This window comes from Nicotiana attenuata, chromosome 2 (assembly GCF_001879085.1).
Source record: "Nicotiana attenuata strain UT chromosome 2, NIATTr2, whole genome shotgun sequence".
Taxonomy (NCBI): Eukaryota; Viridiplantae; Streptophyta; class Magnoliopsida; order Solanales; family Solanaceae; genus Nicotiana; species Nicotiana attenuata.
The window spans coordinates 48,883,299-48,902,224 of record NC_031990.1 but is presented as its reverse complement, the minus strand read 5'-3'; the positions used below and the strand labels follow the sequence as shown (position 1 = coordinate 48,902,224).

At 33.3% G+C, this 18,926-nt stretch overlaps 1 protein-coding gene across 1 annotated transcript; it reads left to right on the top strand.

Annotated features, from left to right (window-relative positions):
- Positions 10,361-11,831, top strand: LOC109209303 (probable BOI-related E3 ubiquitin-protein ligase 3). Its single transcript, XM_019372554.1, has 2 exons — positions 10,361-10,977; positions 11,089-11,831. The coding sequence occupies exons 1-2, from the start codon at positions 10,582-10,584 to the stop codon at positions 11,662-11,664; spliced, it is 972 nt and encodes a 323-aa protein (XP_019228099.1). The 5' UTR covers positions 10,361-10,581; the 3' UTR covers positions 11,665-11,831.

Below are 18,926 nucleotides of genomic sequence, written 5' to 3'. Positions count from 1 at the left end.
TCCTTAGTCAAGGCTGGCTCACGAAATAAGTCATTTGGAAAAGGCAATCAAGAACACTTCTTTTGAATTATTAAACGATAAAAAAAATATTGAACTGCAAACGTATAGGATCCAAATCAAACTAGAAACACAAAATAACTAAAAAATACAAGCCAAACTCAACATTTCGCAAATTGTTCTAATGACACCATCATTAACCCTTTCTGCACAATATTAAATCCGTGGATTTTGCAGTTCTCTTTTTTTAAAAATAATGCTGTTTTCTAAAACACTGGAAAATCCTTTTTTCTCTTTCTCTTTGGCTTTGTTGCTTTTGCTTTAAGGAAAGAAATGAGAGTTGGATTCATAGATTAATCTTTCAACAAAACCAAGGCCAACATATACCTTAGAAGATTCAAGGAAATTAAGCAAAGGCTGCCGCAATATATATAGTTGTGCCTACCAATAATAACCAACATGACAACAACAATATTGAAAGTCCAAAACCAAAACCTAAAGAAAGAAAAATTATTGACCTAGGAAAAATTGAGGAAAAGGGAAAAAGAAAAAAGGAATTGAAAAAAATGGCAAGGAACAAGAAACTCTTCACGGGTGTCGGCGTTTTGTCAAAGGGGGAAAAAGTTATACGTATGCTGTATCAAACCTTATCATCATATCATGTGTGAACTTTGATTTACATAAAGATTCAAACAATAATAGATGTATCGTGTTGTTAATTTGTATCATTATGCTAAGCACAAAGTACCCCAAATATGCATTTGACACTATTTCCTTAATCATCTATCCTAAATGCATTATACTACATTGTTTAAGATAATACTATTTGGTAATAATTCAATTACAGTTGCTATTTATTTTACACTTAATGACATGATTTTATAGCTAGCCACAAAAAATTCATTCCAATATTTAAAATTGCAAGTTCAAATGTTAACCTTTTATTTTATTTTTTTTAATTTTGTGCGAATTTAAACTCTGCAAAAGTAATGTGATATTTCTCGTATTTAGGGAGTATAACTAATTGCAAAAGTAATGTGATATATCTTAATAAGATAGTTGGTTTGCCTTTAGTTGCATATCTCAAACTCTCTTTCTTATCCGTTTCTTTTAAGTGGATCTTCAGATTTTCCCGTGATAATTCCCAAGTTTTTAGTTGGGAATTCGAATGAAGCCGAATTTAGCTCGCCGATTCGAGCGAGGTCGGATCTCATCTCGTTAGTTTGGACGAGGTCGATCCTTACTTTTGTTAATTCGAGCAAGATTGAACTTTATTAGCTTGAATGAAAGTCGAATTTTTGGCGATGGCCGGGGTCCGTAAGGGCATAAATTCGAGCAAGGTAGAATTTTACTTTCGCTTGACGATGGACGGGTGCCGTTAGGGTGTAAATTCGAGCGAGGTCACACTTTGGCTGGTTAATTCGAACAAGGTCGAATTTTCCTTTCGCCCGGTGATGGCCGATGGCCGTAAAGGTGTAGATTCGAGTGAGATCGAGTTGTAACCCGTTGTGGGTTTGAGCGAGGTCGAAATTTACTTTGTTTGACGATGGCCGATGGCCGTAAGGGTGTGAATTCGAGCGAGGTCGAATTGTAACCCGTTGTGGGTTCGAGCGAGATCGAACTTTACTTTCGCTTGGCGATGGCCGACGGCCGTAAGGGTGTAAATTCGAGCGAGGTCGAATTGTAACCCGTTGAGTTCGAGCGAGGTCGAACTTTCCTTTCGCTTGGCGATGGTCGATGGCCGTGAGGGTGGTAAGAATGTTGCATGCTGCCTTGCTTTTTTGGAGAGTTACTTGTTGTATAGTTTATGTATGCGTTGGGGTGAGTCCCAGTTTATCTAGTCCCTTTATTGCTTGGCCTGGAGAGACCGTTGTTGGGACGGGCAACGAACTTAGTGCTTGGGCCTCTAAGCACCTTGGGGCTCGATTGATTCGAACAAAGTTCGGACGCAACTCGTAGTATTCAGTTGGTCGAAGTGGCATAGCGTTGCCATGGCGAGCGTACGGACAAGCAATCCGTGTTAATGTTCTGTCAGTATTGTGGAGATTGAACGTTCCATGGGCTCATCGCCCAATACCAGGCTATGGAGATTGTTTCTTAATGATGTCGGCTTGTTCTGAGCCGTTTGTTTGTTATTTGTAATATGGTACGGTTTGGACGATTTTCACGATTTGCCGTTCGCCGTAGGGAGGAATTTAGAGTCTGTATGTCGGCTAGCCTTTGTTCACGAACTTGGGAGAACGTCCCTGTTCTCTGTTCCACTTCTCTCTCTTTTAAAAAAAAGGAATAGCGGGTTAGTACATGGAATAATCAATTACCTTGGTCGGCTTTTTAAGAGATGAATGAGGGAGATTGGCCATGTCTCCCTCGCCTGCTGTGCTGTTTAGACCTGGGCAGTTCCCTCGTTCGGCATTGAACTAGGGGTCGAGCCGCAGGGCGCCTCACTTTATTCTGTATTCTGATACCAGTTTCCTGCTCGTTGGCTTCGGCTTTATGCTCGGCCTCGTCAATGGTTGAGCTTTGGCTTTTCGTGGGTGGACGGTCCACTTCCCCATTAGGGTCTCGAGTTCGAGTCCTAGTTCGCAAGTCCTAGGCGTGCAAAGATGGCAAAAATGCAAGTCATACAACAAACATACAGACGAGGAGTTTCTTCGTAAATTATACTATAAGCATTGTCTCATATAGCAGGAGGGGGGTGATATGTGCAGGATGTAGGAGGCGTACCTGGAAATAGGATTACGGACGCGTTTGGTACGCGTAGTCGCAGTCCTAGGCTATGATGGCTCATGTTCACAACGCCTCAGGGCTGCTGCTGTGGCGCAACACAGTTTTCGTGTGTAAACCAGGCATAACTACAGTTTTGCATTGGGGTTTATCCTTGGTTGGTTTGGCGGTTTCGGGGGTTTACCGACCGGTTCTGCAAGGCGGCATTCGTGGTGAACGGGTGAAACTTCACCGAATGGGAGATAGATGTAAGACCATGTTTGGATCTAGAGGGAACTAATGCTTTGGCTAGAAAATCCTCACAGGTGGCGCTAAATTGTTATACCAAAAAAGTCTTAAACCTTTTTATAAACTGATTAAATAGAAAGATTTGGAGTAAATCCTAGCCAAAGATAATTCGTCCTAGATCTAAGATAGAAGATACGAATGAGCAAGCGTAACTGAACATAAGATTTAACTATGACAATGTTTGAATCCCGTTATGTAAGAAAATAGTGGCGATTTTCATAATACTGAATAATAGTGAAGAAAAAATAGATAAAAGGGGATCACCGGTCTCTAACAGGGTTGACCCCATACATTTGATATGCTGAGACTAACAATGTGTACTGAGGATATGAGCTTCCTTGCCTCTTTCTCCTTATCGGAGAGAGAGGTGAAGATCCCTTTTCTTCCCCGAAAATATGTATGTGTGTGTGAATTTGTTTCAGCTTCCCCTTTCTTCTTCTCACTTAATTTATATACTAGGTATTCTCCTTTACCCAACGGTCATTAACCATGGTACCTAAGTCGTTTGACTGTATTACTGGTTGACCATCTGAAATGTCGTAACATCCAATTCGCCGTTCAAGCATTCTGAATACACGACCTCGGCCGTGGCCGTGGCCGAGGTGGCCGAGGTGCGTGTCGTTATAGTGTTGTATGGATACGACTTTGGCCCAATTGACTTTTTGCCATTCCTTTTCACGCGAATTTTCGTCTTGTTAGATTTTAACCCATACAGTATTATAAATATTTCGTATCCAATAGCTTACAATTTGAATCGGAAGTGCGACTTCTCTGGTTATCGAAACACAAACCAAAATGGATTGAAAAAGAATTCTCTCCCTTATTAGGTAAAGTTCATTTGGTCTAGAAGTAAAAACGACTTCTATTTGACAAAGGAAGTTGAATTAAGACAATGTTAATTCACTTCTTGTTATAAATAGAATTTTATTTATGGTGAATGTCTATATTTAGAGAGATTCTAGGGTTTATTACTTGGTGGCTAAGTCACCCTCTCCCTATAAATAGAGGGTTCTATTCCATTGTAATTCATCCCAAAATTCAATAAGAATTTCCTCTCTCTCTTTCTCTGCAATATTGTTCTTGTTCTTTTATTGTTTTATAATACGTTATCAGCACGAGACTCTAACCAATTGAGTAGAAGATTTGGGATTGAGCATAACGATTGTCAATTATTCCATGAACTTCCTTCATGATTAAATTCTGGATTAAAGGTAAGTATTTTACCGTATTTTTCTCTTTTATTCTATACTTTGATTTTAAATACAAGCAAAGACAACAAAGTTTGATTATAACTCTAATGGAGTTTGTAAGAAATTATAACCACCTGAAGTGGTAAAATTTTTATGCCCGCCATGATCAATTTCATGTATGATTGTGGGCAAAGAATTGAAAATCCGTCCCATTGAATTTGCTCCATTCTCATTCCCTTAAGAGAATGTGATAGCAGTATGTGATAAGTCTGAAAGAAGACAAATTATTACTATGAATGTATCAATGGATATGGACGTGGCAATAGACGAAATTATAATCGTCATCATTTGTGGTAATGAGAACAATAAGAATTCTCTCTCTCTACTTTTCTCTGTAATACTCAAAATAATCTTTCATTCTGTGAAAAAATATTTGTCATCGATTTGACATGAGATTTGTAAAGCACATATAGATGATTATGGTCCATTCATGATGTGAATGTGACAACATCTAATTTATGAATACATATTCATTCTTCAAAGAATATGAACGTGCTAGTGGTAGTGAATATACCGCACTCACCTCTAAAGGAGGTTTGAGATGATATAAGAAAATAATGTCATTATTATGACATGAATGGTCATTGGTCACGTACCTATTGTACGCCAAAATATTTTGGCATTGTGATTGTTAAAAGACAACGGTAATGCAAGAAACAGATCTTGCATATAATTTTGACCATAACCATAATGGTATTTCTCTTTAAAAGAGATATTCACCATATAGGTGTTGATGAATATGTGGTACTACAAAATTAATTGAGAACTCTGCAAGAGCCAATTATACTATTTTGGAGAAACACGATTAATTACCAATAAGGTATTGTGTTGTAGTAAGTCTCAAAGAAACTTATTCAGTTTCCAAAGTATACACGAAAGCGGTTGATTATATTGAGATTATAAATAAAGGAAAGATTTAATATCTTCTATTACTACAACTTGTAGCGGGGTAATATGTATGTGAAAAGCTACCCGCTTTATTCTCCAATTTGTACTACATAAACAAAAGAATGCCACAATGAAGAGAAGTTTATTGATATAAAAACCCATATCATAATAAACTTGGAGTTTATTGATAATTGCACACGTCATGGTGTAAATCTGAAGTTTATCAATATTGATAATTTATTCAGTTGGCATAATTGGTTTAGCCATATCAATTTAAGTATGATGTGCAAAAATAAAGGAGAATTCACATGGGTAAATATTAAAGAACTAGAAAGTTCTTTACGAATTCTCTTATGTTGCTTGTTCTCATTAATTAATAGACCAACTAAAATTGGGATTGAATCCCATGAATGCTGGAAATTTCAAAGGTGAATATGGGCTCATTCACCTGCCATGTATACCACATAAGATGCATCTATGAGATGGTTACATGTGCAATTATTATTAACCCGCAACATGGTGTTTTGCGAGTAACTTGCTCAATAATTTAATTTCGAGCATAATTTCCAGATTTTTTATTCAAGAAGTTCATCTTGATAAGTTGGTTTACATCACAGTTCGTTTAGCAAAATGATTTATTGAGTGCCTCCACTTAATAGCTAAACTATTGCTTAAGAGAACAAAGTTATCTATATCAGTTTGATATAGGTTATATACGAAAGTATATTTATTGTCTCCCCTCACAAGTGGTTCAGGGTCAGGAACCAAATAATTCCATGTTATTATTATTGATGTGCGGTGTATATTTTGATTAACACCATAACGCACAAAGATGGGTTCTCAAAGTTTAGGAAACAAGTTAGTTTTTCTAACATGAGGGGGAGACAAGATACAACATTTGAGAAAAAGTTACGTGGAATGAATTATCCTCGAATAAGATAATATGAACTTGAAGTTCATAAAAGGATAATTCATTTACAATATATTGCAAAGCATGCCAGACGCATTTGCTGACCCAAAGAAAGTAACTATATTCTCATTGCAAATGCTCCTATTAAGTCCTAGAAGGATAAAGTCTATGGTACGCTTAAAGCGTATAGACTATCGGTTTCAAATAAACTTCTTGATAAAGAAGATGAGCAAATGATCAAAATGATCATAATAAAGGAAGCAAATGATCTAGAAGATCACATGACATAACACTTCATAAAATCTCCTGAGAGATTCAGGTATCTGAATATGTGAATGAAGAGATCTCTATGTTATGTCTTTATGAAAAATAAGGAGGTTGGAACAGATATAAAATATTTGTCGATGACATCTATCATAGCGCTAAGTATAGATTACGAATATAATTAGGCCAAATGGAAGAGACACAATTCGAATAGAATTGGTTTCATATGAAAAACATACAATTTTGTCTATGTTGTTCAAATACTTGAAAGTATAAAGTCAATGGTATGTGCAATCAGTTTTCGATATCTTATATGTCTAGCATGACATGAAAACTTGATATGCATCTAAAGTCTATTATATGGCTTATATGACTTAACTTATGTGACAATCCATGAAGGATTTAAGTTGCTTGAAGCATATACAATTCTTGATCTTGAAGTACCACTTCATCAGTGCAATTTGTGCACAAATGTATCTTGCTATAACTATATGCATGATAATATGATAGCAAGAGCTTTCACCTCTATGTGGAGATATTGAACTGACGATTCCAACAAGATCATATGAAGACAATCCATCTCTATCAAGAATGATGATTTCAAGGTGCAATATATTCATTCAAGTTAACATGGCTGATTTGTTTATCAAATATCTACCAAAGATCTTTTGAAGATGGTGCAAAAGATTGGAATGCAAATGCTTAAGGATGTGAAGTGATGCTCTCATGAGGGGGAGTTAATACGCGTTGTACTCTTTTTCCCTTACAAGGTTTTGTCCCACTGGGTTTTCCTTGCAAGGTTTTTAACGAGGCAACAAAAAGGCGTATTATTAGATATGTGTACTCTTTTTCCTTCTTTAGATTTTTTTTTCCCATTGAGTTTTATTTTAGTAAAGGTTTTAACGAGGCACATTATCTGTTGAATAGACATTCAAGGGGGAGTGTTATAAATAGAATTTTATTTATTGTGAATGTCTATAATTCACAATATTCTAGGGTTTATTACTTGGTGGCTAAGTCACCCTCTCCCTATAAATAGAGGGTTCTATTCCATTGTAATTCATCCCAAAATTCAATAAGAATTTCCTCTCTCTTTCTCTGCAATATTGTTCTTGTTCTTTTATTGTTTTATAACACTTCTTATGTTATAATTCTAACATGTGCTAATACTTTTCTGAAGTGTCTGAGGATGAGAAGTTTAAAGAGTACGAAGAGATTTTGGTAAAATTTACTCGTGCCCTAAGTAATGTAAGTCCACAGCATCTCGAATTCGGATGCATGTTTTTAGTAGTCATTGCAAATAATTGAATTATACGAAAAACTTGCTGAAAATTTTCGGAATCTAAATTTTAATACTAAGATATTGTACTGAAATAAATTTAAAATAACTCTTCGATAACAATTAAGTATATTTTCGACCAATATAATATACTATAAAATCAAAATTGTATAACCCGACTTAATGAGTAGAATTTTCTAAAAAATTACATAAATATTATATTTAAAATTAAAAGTGAAAAAAGTGTAAGATACATGCAATAGATGAATTCTGAAAAGACTGTTAATATTATCATAGAAGAAGTAAAATTATGGAATCCCTGTTAAATTATAGTAGTAATTAGAATTCATTCTTTCAATCAACTCAAACAGACGTGTCTTAGTTTTTGTGTGTATCTGTAATTGATTTTTATTTAAGTTGGGATCAGATTTAAGCTACATATTGACGGAAATATTGACTAATCTACTTTTATAGAATGGAGTTTCTTCTTTTATTGCATAGCTAAATAAAATAAAAAAATCTTCATTTCATGAACTTAATTATTCTTTTTTCTTAAATTTATTTTGTAATTCAAATGGGTTTGTTGTTGTTGTTGTTGTTATTTTGTAATTTAAATAAAATTTTAACATAATAATTTTATACTAATTGAGATTGGACATACACGCAACGCATTTATCGTAAATCCAAGATATATACTCCCTCCGTTTCAATTTATGTGAACCTATTTTCTTTTTAGTCCGTGTCAAAAAGAATGACCCCTTTCTTTATTTGGAAACAATTTACCTTTATGCAATGATTTATTGCCACACAAAATTTATGTGTTTGATTTCACACCACAAGTTTAAACGTCTTCTCTCTTTTTTAAACTCCGTACCCAATCAAATGAGTTCACGTACGTTGAAACACGGAGGGAGTATATGTGTACAAAAGCAAAAAAAGGCGAACACCAGCAGAATGGTGCACTATGAGAGCAGGTAATCTTTTCCTCTTTCTCGTAGAATAGGTGGTCCGTACACAGACAACACCCAGTTAGGACTAGGGACAAGGTAGCAAAACAGTGAAACCCGCACATGAAACAGAAATTGAAATGGGTCCCACGCTATAGTACTACGTTTCCTGGGCCCCACTTAGTGGGTCCCCTGTGAACGTGGCAACGCAGTTTCCACCTCACACGTGCGACAGTGTTGGTCGCACCTTATAGTACAGAAAAGGAAATACGAACAAAAATTTTAATTAAAGAAAACCTCCCCTCACGTTCCCAACGAGTCCTCTCGAAATCATCAATATTTTTATTCATATAAATATAATAATAAAAGGGGGAAAAAACAAAAACAAAAAGGATAAAAAAGGCAAAAAGATATGAACAATAATGTGGTCTAACGGTGGCGTGGGCATCTGATACAGTGAAGATCAACGTGGCATAGACCCAAAATGTCAGTTATTGCCGCTAATAATCTCAGCCACGTAATCACGCCATCCCCGCAGTTTTCACTATTTCAAGAAGAAAAGGAATACGATATCTTTTTGCCTATAAATCAGCTGACCCGAGTGACTTCCATTTATTAAGTTATAGAAAAATCCAAATATTGTGGGGACTGGTAATGGGTGTGGAGATTCTTTTGTTTATTTATGGAGAGATTTGAGAAAATCAAGGTCTAGAAAGATACAAGGAAAATTGATAAAAATTTAATGTATGGAGAGACTAATAGTATTTCAATTTACAGTTTGCATGGAAAATATAAATCCCACTATAGAAGGCATTGAAACCGGGAAATTTGATAATGTTAAGGTAACTTTTACTACACATTTTTTTCTATCGTAGAAATATAAATTTTTATGTTACATGATAAGAACTCTTCTCGAAGGTATCAATTAAAGTAATTTTTTGCAAATAAAATTAAAAGATCATCTTGCAATATCAATCTTGTGCATAAAGTGAATTAAGTTATATAGTGCTTGTATAAATATTTTTAAATTAACAGTAAATTTTATTTTGTAACAAATGATTGATAACCAATTCAACTTGACTAATGCACATTCTTAAAAGTTAATATTTCTAAAATTTCCTATATTTATTTAGGCATAATTTTATAACTTCAAGAACTTATTTAAATAAAATAATAATATATTTATTTGTCTGTAATCCATTTTAGATCACATGTTTGGTAGTCTATTTAAAAAATAATAACATTGTTTAAAATTATTTTTAATTTACTTACAATGGCATAATTAGTAGTACCTAAATGTTATGATACCCATGGTTAAATTTTGGAAAACATTTGTAATATGTGCCAAAAATTTATTTTCTTTAAACTTTTTGTTCCATAAAATGCTGCATTGAAAAGAAAATACCCCCTCAGTCTCATATTATTTATCATAATTCTTTTGTACATATTCCTTAAGAAAAATTAATTTGAATAAAATTTTACTAGTTTACCCTTATTTATATTTTACTCCGGAGTAATATTGAATCTTTCTTTATTGATATTTGAATAAAATTAGGTGTTTGTAGTCTTCAAAGATATTTATTACTAAGGGTAAAAGAGGAAAAAGATAATTAACTTTGTTTTGAACTTTTAAGGTAACAAATAATTTGAGATAACTATTTTTAGTAACTATGACTATTAATATGGGACGGAAGGAGTAATGAATATCTAATTTAGTAAGAGATGATAAATATGTAAAATCTCGTCCATCCCATACTTTTACTAATTTCAAAGCCTTTTTAATTGGGTCGAAGACTTTTTCTCTCTCTAAAATTCTTTATTGACTTTCCCTACCCCATTTCTCTCTCTATCCACAAAACTGAACGCATAAATAAAGGCAAAAGCCCCATTCATTTCTCTAGTCGCCACCTCCAACTCCAAATCTTCATATGCTTTCTCCCTCTTCTCTCTTTCTTTGATCAAAACCAAAAACATCAAAAGCATTCACTACCGAAACAAGAATCACAAAATTTAACAGACGCTTAAGTTTTTTCCATGGCAGTTGAAGCTAAGCATATCAATCTTTTTCCTTCACAACAGCAACAAATTTTTTCGAATCAAGTAAATGGGTTTTCGTACAATACCCAGATGGCTTCTGCTTTGCCTTTGCCTACGCAAGAGAATAGTAGTTTCTTGCCGTTTCATCACAGTCTGATGTGCGATTCTGTTCAGCCCAAAACGTCCGTTAACACCGACAGTGGCCTCACTTTTAACCTTCCCCCCACTGCAAACGCCAACGCCGTTAACGCTGCTGCTACGAGAAAGCGTTCAAGGGATTCGTTTAATCAGTTTAATACTTGTAATAATACTACTACGTCGTTTGTTGGAGATGACGTTTTACCACTGCTTCAACAGTACCAGATGGATATCGACCGTATTATTTCTCACCATGTAAGTGTACTGAAAAATTTCAATTCTATTGCCTTTTTCTGTTTTTTTTGTTCTGAGTTTGTTTTACTTGAATTTTTTGGCTAATAAATTTTTTTTGTTGGTGATTTACAGACTAAGAAAATACGGTTGGAATTAGAAGAAAGACAGAAGCAGCAAGCGAGAGTTTTAGTGGCTGCCATTGGAGAAGGTGTGACAAAGAAACTAAAAGAAAAAGATGAACAGATTCAAAGAATGGGAAAAATAAATTTCGTTTTACAAGAAAAAGTCAGAAGTCTGTACGTTGAAAATCAGTTATGGAGGGATTTGGCACAAACAAACGAAGCAACGGCCAATTCCCTTCGTAACAACTTGGAACAAGTGTTGGCTCACGTGGGCGATGAACGTCTCTCCGCCGGAGGAAACGTTATCGGAGCGGCGGTGGAGGAAGACGCGGAATCTTGCTGCGGTAGCAGTGACCACGGCGCAGCAGCGGAAGAAGAGGAAGAAATTGAAGGCAGGCGTACGTTAGCGGGTGAAGCGCAGGATAACAGGATGTGCAAGAGGTGTGGGGAGAGGGAATCGAGTGTGTTGCTGTTACCATGCAGGCACCTGTGCCTTTGTGCAGTGTGTGGGTCCACTTTACTCCATACATGCCCTGTATGTAATTCTAACATGAATGCCACAGTGCATGTTAACATGTCTTCCTGATCAATCAAAAAAAAGCCAAAATAGGAAAGAATTTCCAAAAGAGAGAAACTAGGAAGAGGAAAAGCAATAGAAACAATAGAATTTCGTTGTAGTTAAAGAAAATGCTAGAATTTTAGTTTGTAAATTCCCTCAGAAATTGTAAAATGCAAATTGTTCATTTTTTTATCTCTGCTTGTTCTTATTATTTCATCGCGAGTTTGAGCAATTGAGATTATGGGATGTCACAGTTCAATTGATTTATCATGTGGTACAACTATTACAGCCAGTTTCTCAAGCAATATTTTTGTCTTTGTATATCTTGAATCCATCGATGGTGGAATACAGAGAACAGGTTTCCATTTATGGTACAACAATCTATGCCAAGCCAGAATATTTTTGTTCATACAGATTGAAAATTGTTTCCACAAATTCGTTTACATACAAAGTGCTTAAAGGGGATTGGAAAGAAGTCATTTATTTTTACTACCAATTTTTTTTACCTTAGCTTAATAGATGGATAGTAAAAGTAGAAGGACTGGAGGGTAAATGGTGATGAATGTTGGGTTAAACATAAAGTTACTTTTGCTTTAGTTGTGACTTTGATAGATATTGGGTACTTAGTTTTTATCAATGTCCAGATAAAGGTTGGGTGCATGCCAACTTTTGCAAAGAATCCTACTTTTGTGATTGCTCACAGTCACAGCACCTCTTTGGCAGAAAAATGTGGTCCTCTCTCTTGGATTAGGTACTCTGCACTGCCCCTATGGGCATATTGACAATTATGACTGTTTCAACATTTAATTTGTGGTGACATAAAGAGACATTTTCTGTTGGTAGTGTGGGGTTGATTTGGGATTTTTCTGGCATAAATGCTAGAGTACTAGTGGTACTGTTTGTTTGCTTAGGTGAGATGTCAAGAATGCTGAAAAAAGTAGGATTGTATTGGTTTTAGTATTGGTAGGGTAGTTTCTTCTACTATTATAGCAAAAGCTATTAAAGAAAAAAAACAAAGTGGACCCAAAAACAAGCTAATCCCCCTAACTTTGCAGGCATATGTAGTGATGGTGAAAACAACAGGTTTTTAAAATCAATTTCTTTTTTGAAAATCATGTTCTATCTTTTCCCCAATCAATTAAATTAGGTTTCACCTTAGCCATCCTTTTAAGTTATGGGGTATTATCACTTTTTACATACGAAAGTGTATAAAATTTGTATCATTTTTGTATATAAGATACATCATGTTTATATATACAAAAAATATACAGATTTTATAATTTTTTCGGCTATTATTTTTATAGTGGCTATACGGTGTTATTTTTCCTTTTAAGTTATTGTCATCATTTAAGAAATGCTTTTTTTTCACCTTAATATTAGTATTAATTTTTGTGGGCTACTTACCTATCTTGCAAAGCTGAATGTACTATTAACCTCTAGGGTTGGCATCAGGTACGCCTAGGATGTCCTAAATTATTATCTCTAAGTTAATCAATTAAATATACATTAAGTTGAAAAACTGAACAGTACAATGACACTTTATATCTTATTATTGGTGCAACGTTTGATTTTTACATGATTCATTTCATTAATATTTTACCTCACCTATAGCCTCAAATCCCTTGGAAAAATTAAACGAATACACATGAACATCTACATATATACATGTGCACAAGAATCTATCCTTTAACTATAGTTAATTAACATGCATTATTATTTAACATTATTTTACTTAAATATAATAAAATGACATGATTCAGTGGTCTATTATGCATTGATTTGGGACAGTACAAGTAGTGGTCAGTGGTCATGGTCCTGGGTCAGATTCATTAGCCATCAGGACAACCTTGCGTATTGATGATTTTTTTTGGGGTTGGTTCTCTTCTTGGAATCTTCCATTATGAGGCACAATTTTATAGGTGTTATAAAGACAAAAGTGTCAGTGGAAAATTTGGCACATTTCACATTTCTTGTCCTTCTTTATTTATTGTTTCTGCATTTGAGATGGGTTTTTCTGCATTCATTTATTTTCATTTTGAAACAAAAATGACCATATATCTCCTTTATCATCAAATTTTCATAATCTTTATATTATATAGACTGTTTTTAATCCTCTGTTATAATTTTCACACTACTATCGAGCCAAAATCGATTTGACCAAAATCGAATCAAATTAAGTAGTACTGATCCAGCCAAGTCGAATCGAGTTGAATGAAAATAAAAGAGCTAGTGAACCGAGTTCAAGTTGGCTCGAATCCAAGCTTAACCAGAAGTAGGTATATTGTTCGAAAACATTAAATTTTAGATTATAATGAAAAAGTAAGAAATACTGTTGCTTCTTTGCTTTTCTTTCCTTGTGTAATGTGTGTCAGGCCTATAAATATATGTAACGTTGTAATCAGAATCATGACCCAAAGTGCCGGCCAAGATTCTGACACGTCACATTCAGAAATGTACCAAACAAGAAAAAACATAAACAAATGCAAAAATAAGATAGGAGCTTACTGATAACGATGGATCTCACACGTACTCTTAATTATATTTTGTGGTGTTTTTTCGGGGGTTGAAAACTAAAGGGAAAATGATAAAATAAAAATGAAGGGTCAAAGGAAAAGAGGAGCCCCCACCACGTGTGAATAGAACAGGAAAGCGCATAATAGCAAAGCAATTGTCGTGGTGTATGGAAACAAGGACCAGTCCAAAAAATGAGAGGGCAAGCGCTTTACGCCAAAGGTACAGAAACAGAAGCCGAGGGGTGCATGATAAGTAGGAATCGTACACTGTATAAACACGCCTAGTGGAGAAAGAATAGAGTTATGGATATGAGCAGAGAAATAGAGGGGACTAAGAGACAGATAATGATGGCGTACGTTAGTGGGGGATGGTTATCAGTTCATGTCAGAGCCGTGAAGATCGGTTTTGGTACTCGCACCTCTCTATTTTTGCAGTCAATGTTGCCTTTTATTGATTCATCTCTTCCTTATGAGTTTTAACTTTCTTTCAATTTAATTATAAGCACTAATGACGCTATAATATTTATTTAATCTGATTATCCAAAAAGTAATTAAGATCCCATTTGGATTAGCGGATGATAAACTTAAAATTTTAAAAAGTATTTTTAAGTGTTGAAATTAGAGATGTCAATGGTTTGGTTCGGCCGGTTATCTTATAAAATTTTGTATCGCACTAATTTCTCGGTTATTGTATTATGTATAACCAAAATTAGACTTTTCGAAACCGTTCCTGTCAAGTCATGCTGGTTTCACTTAGACCTCGGTACTGTTTGGTTGATTTTCGATAATTTTTTTTAAAAAAAGTCATATAAAAATCACCAGTAGAAGTAGAATGTAATAACAAACATACTTTTATACGACTTAACAAAACTCCATCTAGATATTTTTACTGTTCAAAGGTTGATGAATTAAGAAAACATGAAAGATGTCTAGAGTTAGATCTATCAACTACTCTACAACAGCGTAAAAGAAACAAAGCAAAGACAAAAAAATATAGCGATGCAGTGAATGACGCTGCGGACTATGGTGACATAAAAGATATGCCGGCAGCTAGCCGAAAATTACACGAATGAAAAGATATTAACCAAGCCGGGACTCAAGAATAAAGTCAATGGAATATTAAATATTCAAAAAAAAAAATCTAAATGATATGAAAGAAAACATGTTCAGTACATTGTAGTTTGTTATTCATCGTTAGAATACCTTGTATCTTGCTAGTGAATATACTAAAAATAATTTAGTAGGAGTAGCATAATAGGTTTAGGAATTAGGAATTTGAGTTTTAATTACTTGTTGGCTTATAACTGTTTTCCTAATTTCAAGGCCAAAGGAGAAATTTAATGTTTTTTTATTTTTAAAATCAAAATATAAATATATTTTTCATATTTAAATTTATTCGGTACAGTTTGGTATTTTTTCGGTTTATTTTATAAAATTAAAAACCTACCCTAATTATCGGTACAATTATATATTTATATTAAAACCTAAGATTAAGAAACCTAAAGATCAGTTCAGTACAGTACGGTTCGGTTGGTTTAATCGGTTTTTAAATAGCCATTGACATCCCTAGTTGAAATTGATAATAAGCCGTTGATGTATTTGGTAGAAAAGTGCTGATAAGTTATTCTTTATTAAAATGACTAAAATATCCTTAAAAACTTTATAAGGGATTATAAATTAAAAGTTTATCTGTGAAGAAAAAGATGAACAATGAATATGGAATGGAAAGAAGTTAGGAAATTTATTATGAAAAAATAAATTGTGAATTAAAAAATATTATTAAGGATAAATTAATAAAAACCTTGATCAAACTAAAAGTACTTATAAGCTAGCGAATTTTAATATTAATTGATAATCTAATAAATAGGAACTAACTCTCAACAACGATGACGGTGAAACATATATCCATATCGTCATCTATTATATATAACATAAATTCTTATCTTTGAGTTTAAATTCACGCACTTACAAGATAAAAGTATTGCATATTTATGTCACAAGTAAGTTCGTTGTGACAATATTTTTTTTTATAACATGACATTATTTGTGTAATTAATGAAGTTCTTAATTTGACAAATTCTTTTTCTGTTTTACTTTCTTTTCATCATAAGCGATGCAATTTGCTAGTACAACTAAACAATAGTTGAGTTGTTAACTAGAATCCAAGATTTTGTTTCATTTGAAAGAAGATTGTGATGCAATTCCTATCATGAATTCGGTATTCCATGCGTGAATTGTGCAAAAACAAAAGGACAACAACCATACTCCTAAACCAAACAAACTACTCCCTTTGTCCCAAAATATTTATTATATTTTTCGATAGTCAAGTTATATAAATTATGATCCATATTTTAATATATATCTTTTTAATCGAATTAATATTTAAATTTTAATATATTAATTAATCTACTCTAATTTAACTTTAAAAATTAATCAAATTAATTCTCAAAAATCAAAGCGTTACAAGCATTTTAGGATGGAAGAAAAATTATATTTAAAAATACTTGTTTGATTATTGATAAGTTTTAAGTGCAGTTATGAAGATGAAACAGAAAGAATTTCCTTAAATTTAGTTTTAATATTACTGCTACGCAACATTCAAAAGTAAAAAAAATAATATTCCTTTCCTCGTAGTAATATTTATGATTCCTTTAGTAGTAGTTAGTCAAATACTTAAAGGCATGATGGCTTGCCTGAAACATATAAGGTAATTGATAAATAAAGAGCTTTCTTTATCAAAATATTGGTGCATGTCGTTTTATTATGATTTCCACGTGAAACCTACAAAGGTTTGTTTTTATTTTTGTGTGATTTACTTTATGCGAACTAGTAATGTCTACAAAGTATTGTCTCACAAAACTTCTCAAATGTTTGTACTTTTATATCAACTACTTCCTCCATTTCAGTTTTTGTGAACTTATTTCCTTTTTGGTCCGTTCCAAAAAGAATGATCCCTTTTTAAATTTTGGAAACAATTTATCTTAAACTTATAATTTTATCCTCAACGAGAAACTTTCATAACCACAAAAATACTCTGCGTCTCTTTTTGACTTGTTTAGAATCACAAAATCCAAAAGTCTTCTTTTTTTCTTAAACTCTGTGCCAGTCAAACAGGTTCACATAAATTAAAACGGAGGAAATACTATTTTGAAGCGCGCATCACACGATGCCTTGTACAAATGCTGCGTCCAATGGTCCCCATATATTATCTCAAACTTATCAGAAGGAATAATTTGTTTAATATCTAATGCTAATTTCATTGCAAGTTCAACTAACCCACGTCTTGACTGTCTTAATTTTGATTATTATATGCCAAAGTTCTAGGTTAACTTGCACTAATTTAATGACTATTGAACTAGAAGGCGCCGTTTGACCATGAGTTTTTCAAAACTCATGTTTGGCCATAAATTTTGCCCATATTTTGGCCAATTCCCAAATTCCAAATTTCTCCAAAACTTGAGAATTATATACATGTTTTTTCAATATTAAGTTGGAAAATATGTTTTGAAAACGTATGTCCAAACACATTTTCATCTTCAAACCAAACTTCACCCAAACCAGATTTTTCAAAACAAATTTGGGATCTATAGCCAAATGCTAGCTTAATTCTAATATCTATTCTATATAGTTTATTCAGATAATTAATTACAGTAAGGTTGCTTGATCTAGACTCTCATAAACTCCTCAATATGTTAAAAGGCTAAAATAACCCCAAAGATTTAAAAAGAAGAACAAGAAAAGAGGGTTATTATTAATCGAAAGAGAAAAATGAAAGAAAAGAAATTCTATTTGCTATCCTTCATAAACAGCTGAATAACATAGAGGATAACGTTGAGATAAAATGAAACATAAGTTTTTCGTAATATATCTTTTGGCAATAAAATTACTCCCTTCGGTCACTTAATAAATAATTTGGACGTTATTTTAAGATTCACAATATTTGATTTTTTTCAGATATCAAGAATAAATTAATTTTTTGTTTAAAATTTATTAATATGATCAATTTAATTATTAATTAATACAAAAGATAAATTTTTTAATATGTAAAAAATATCTATAAATCAATTAAGGTGAACCGGAAAAAATAATAATTAACTAATTTAATTTATCAGGATTCCTATAACATAAAGCTCATTAAAAATAAAAACGATCCTTATCAAGAATCACTACAAATTTTTAACAAAGAACAAAGAGATTTATATATAAATTTTTAGTCAACCAAAAATAAAAACGAAAAGAAAACTTTAAAAGGTGTTATGAAACTATTATATTGTGGATGTCTATTTATTAATCCGCTATAGATAATCTTCCTGAAGAAGATTATCCATTTAGTACTCTGTTGAAGTTTATCTACAAGCAGCTGATGCAGGCAGGTTGCAAGCAACTCAATAAAATGATTTGCAGCATCTTCTTATTAAACAGGCAGGTTGCGAGCAACTCATGCAGACAACTTACAAGCAGCTCAAGAAAAGTCTTGCAGCTGCTTCCTGAAAAGCCTTGCAGCTGCTTCCTTTCTTCTATAAATAGAGGAGTTTTCAATTAATTATGTACATCAGTTTGAAGTTGAATAATATATCAACCGCTCTCTCTACTTCTCTTCAATTATTGACTTTATAGTTTTTATTATATAACACGTTATCAACACGAGACTCTGCCATTTGAGTACTTACTTCGAATTTAATTTCTATTTCAGTGTTCATCTCCGATGTAAGGTGACGCTCTTACGTCCGTGGTTAGATCTTGTTCATTCCGAGCATCATAAGGCAGATTATATCC

Excerpts from the sequence above, each read along its gene's own strand:
- LOC109209303 (XM_019372554.1), top strand. The coding sequence starts at position 10,582 with ATGGCAGTTGAAGCTAAGCATATCAATCTTTTTCCTTCACAACAGCAA. Across the intron at positions 10,978-11,088 it reads ACCGTATTATTTCTCACCAT|ACTAAGAAAATACGGTTGGA; the intron begins GTAAGTGTACTG and ends GGTGATTTACAG.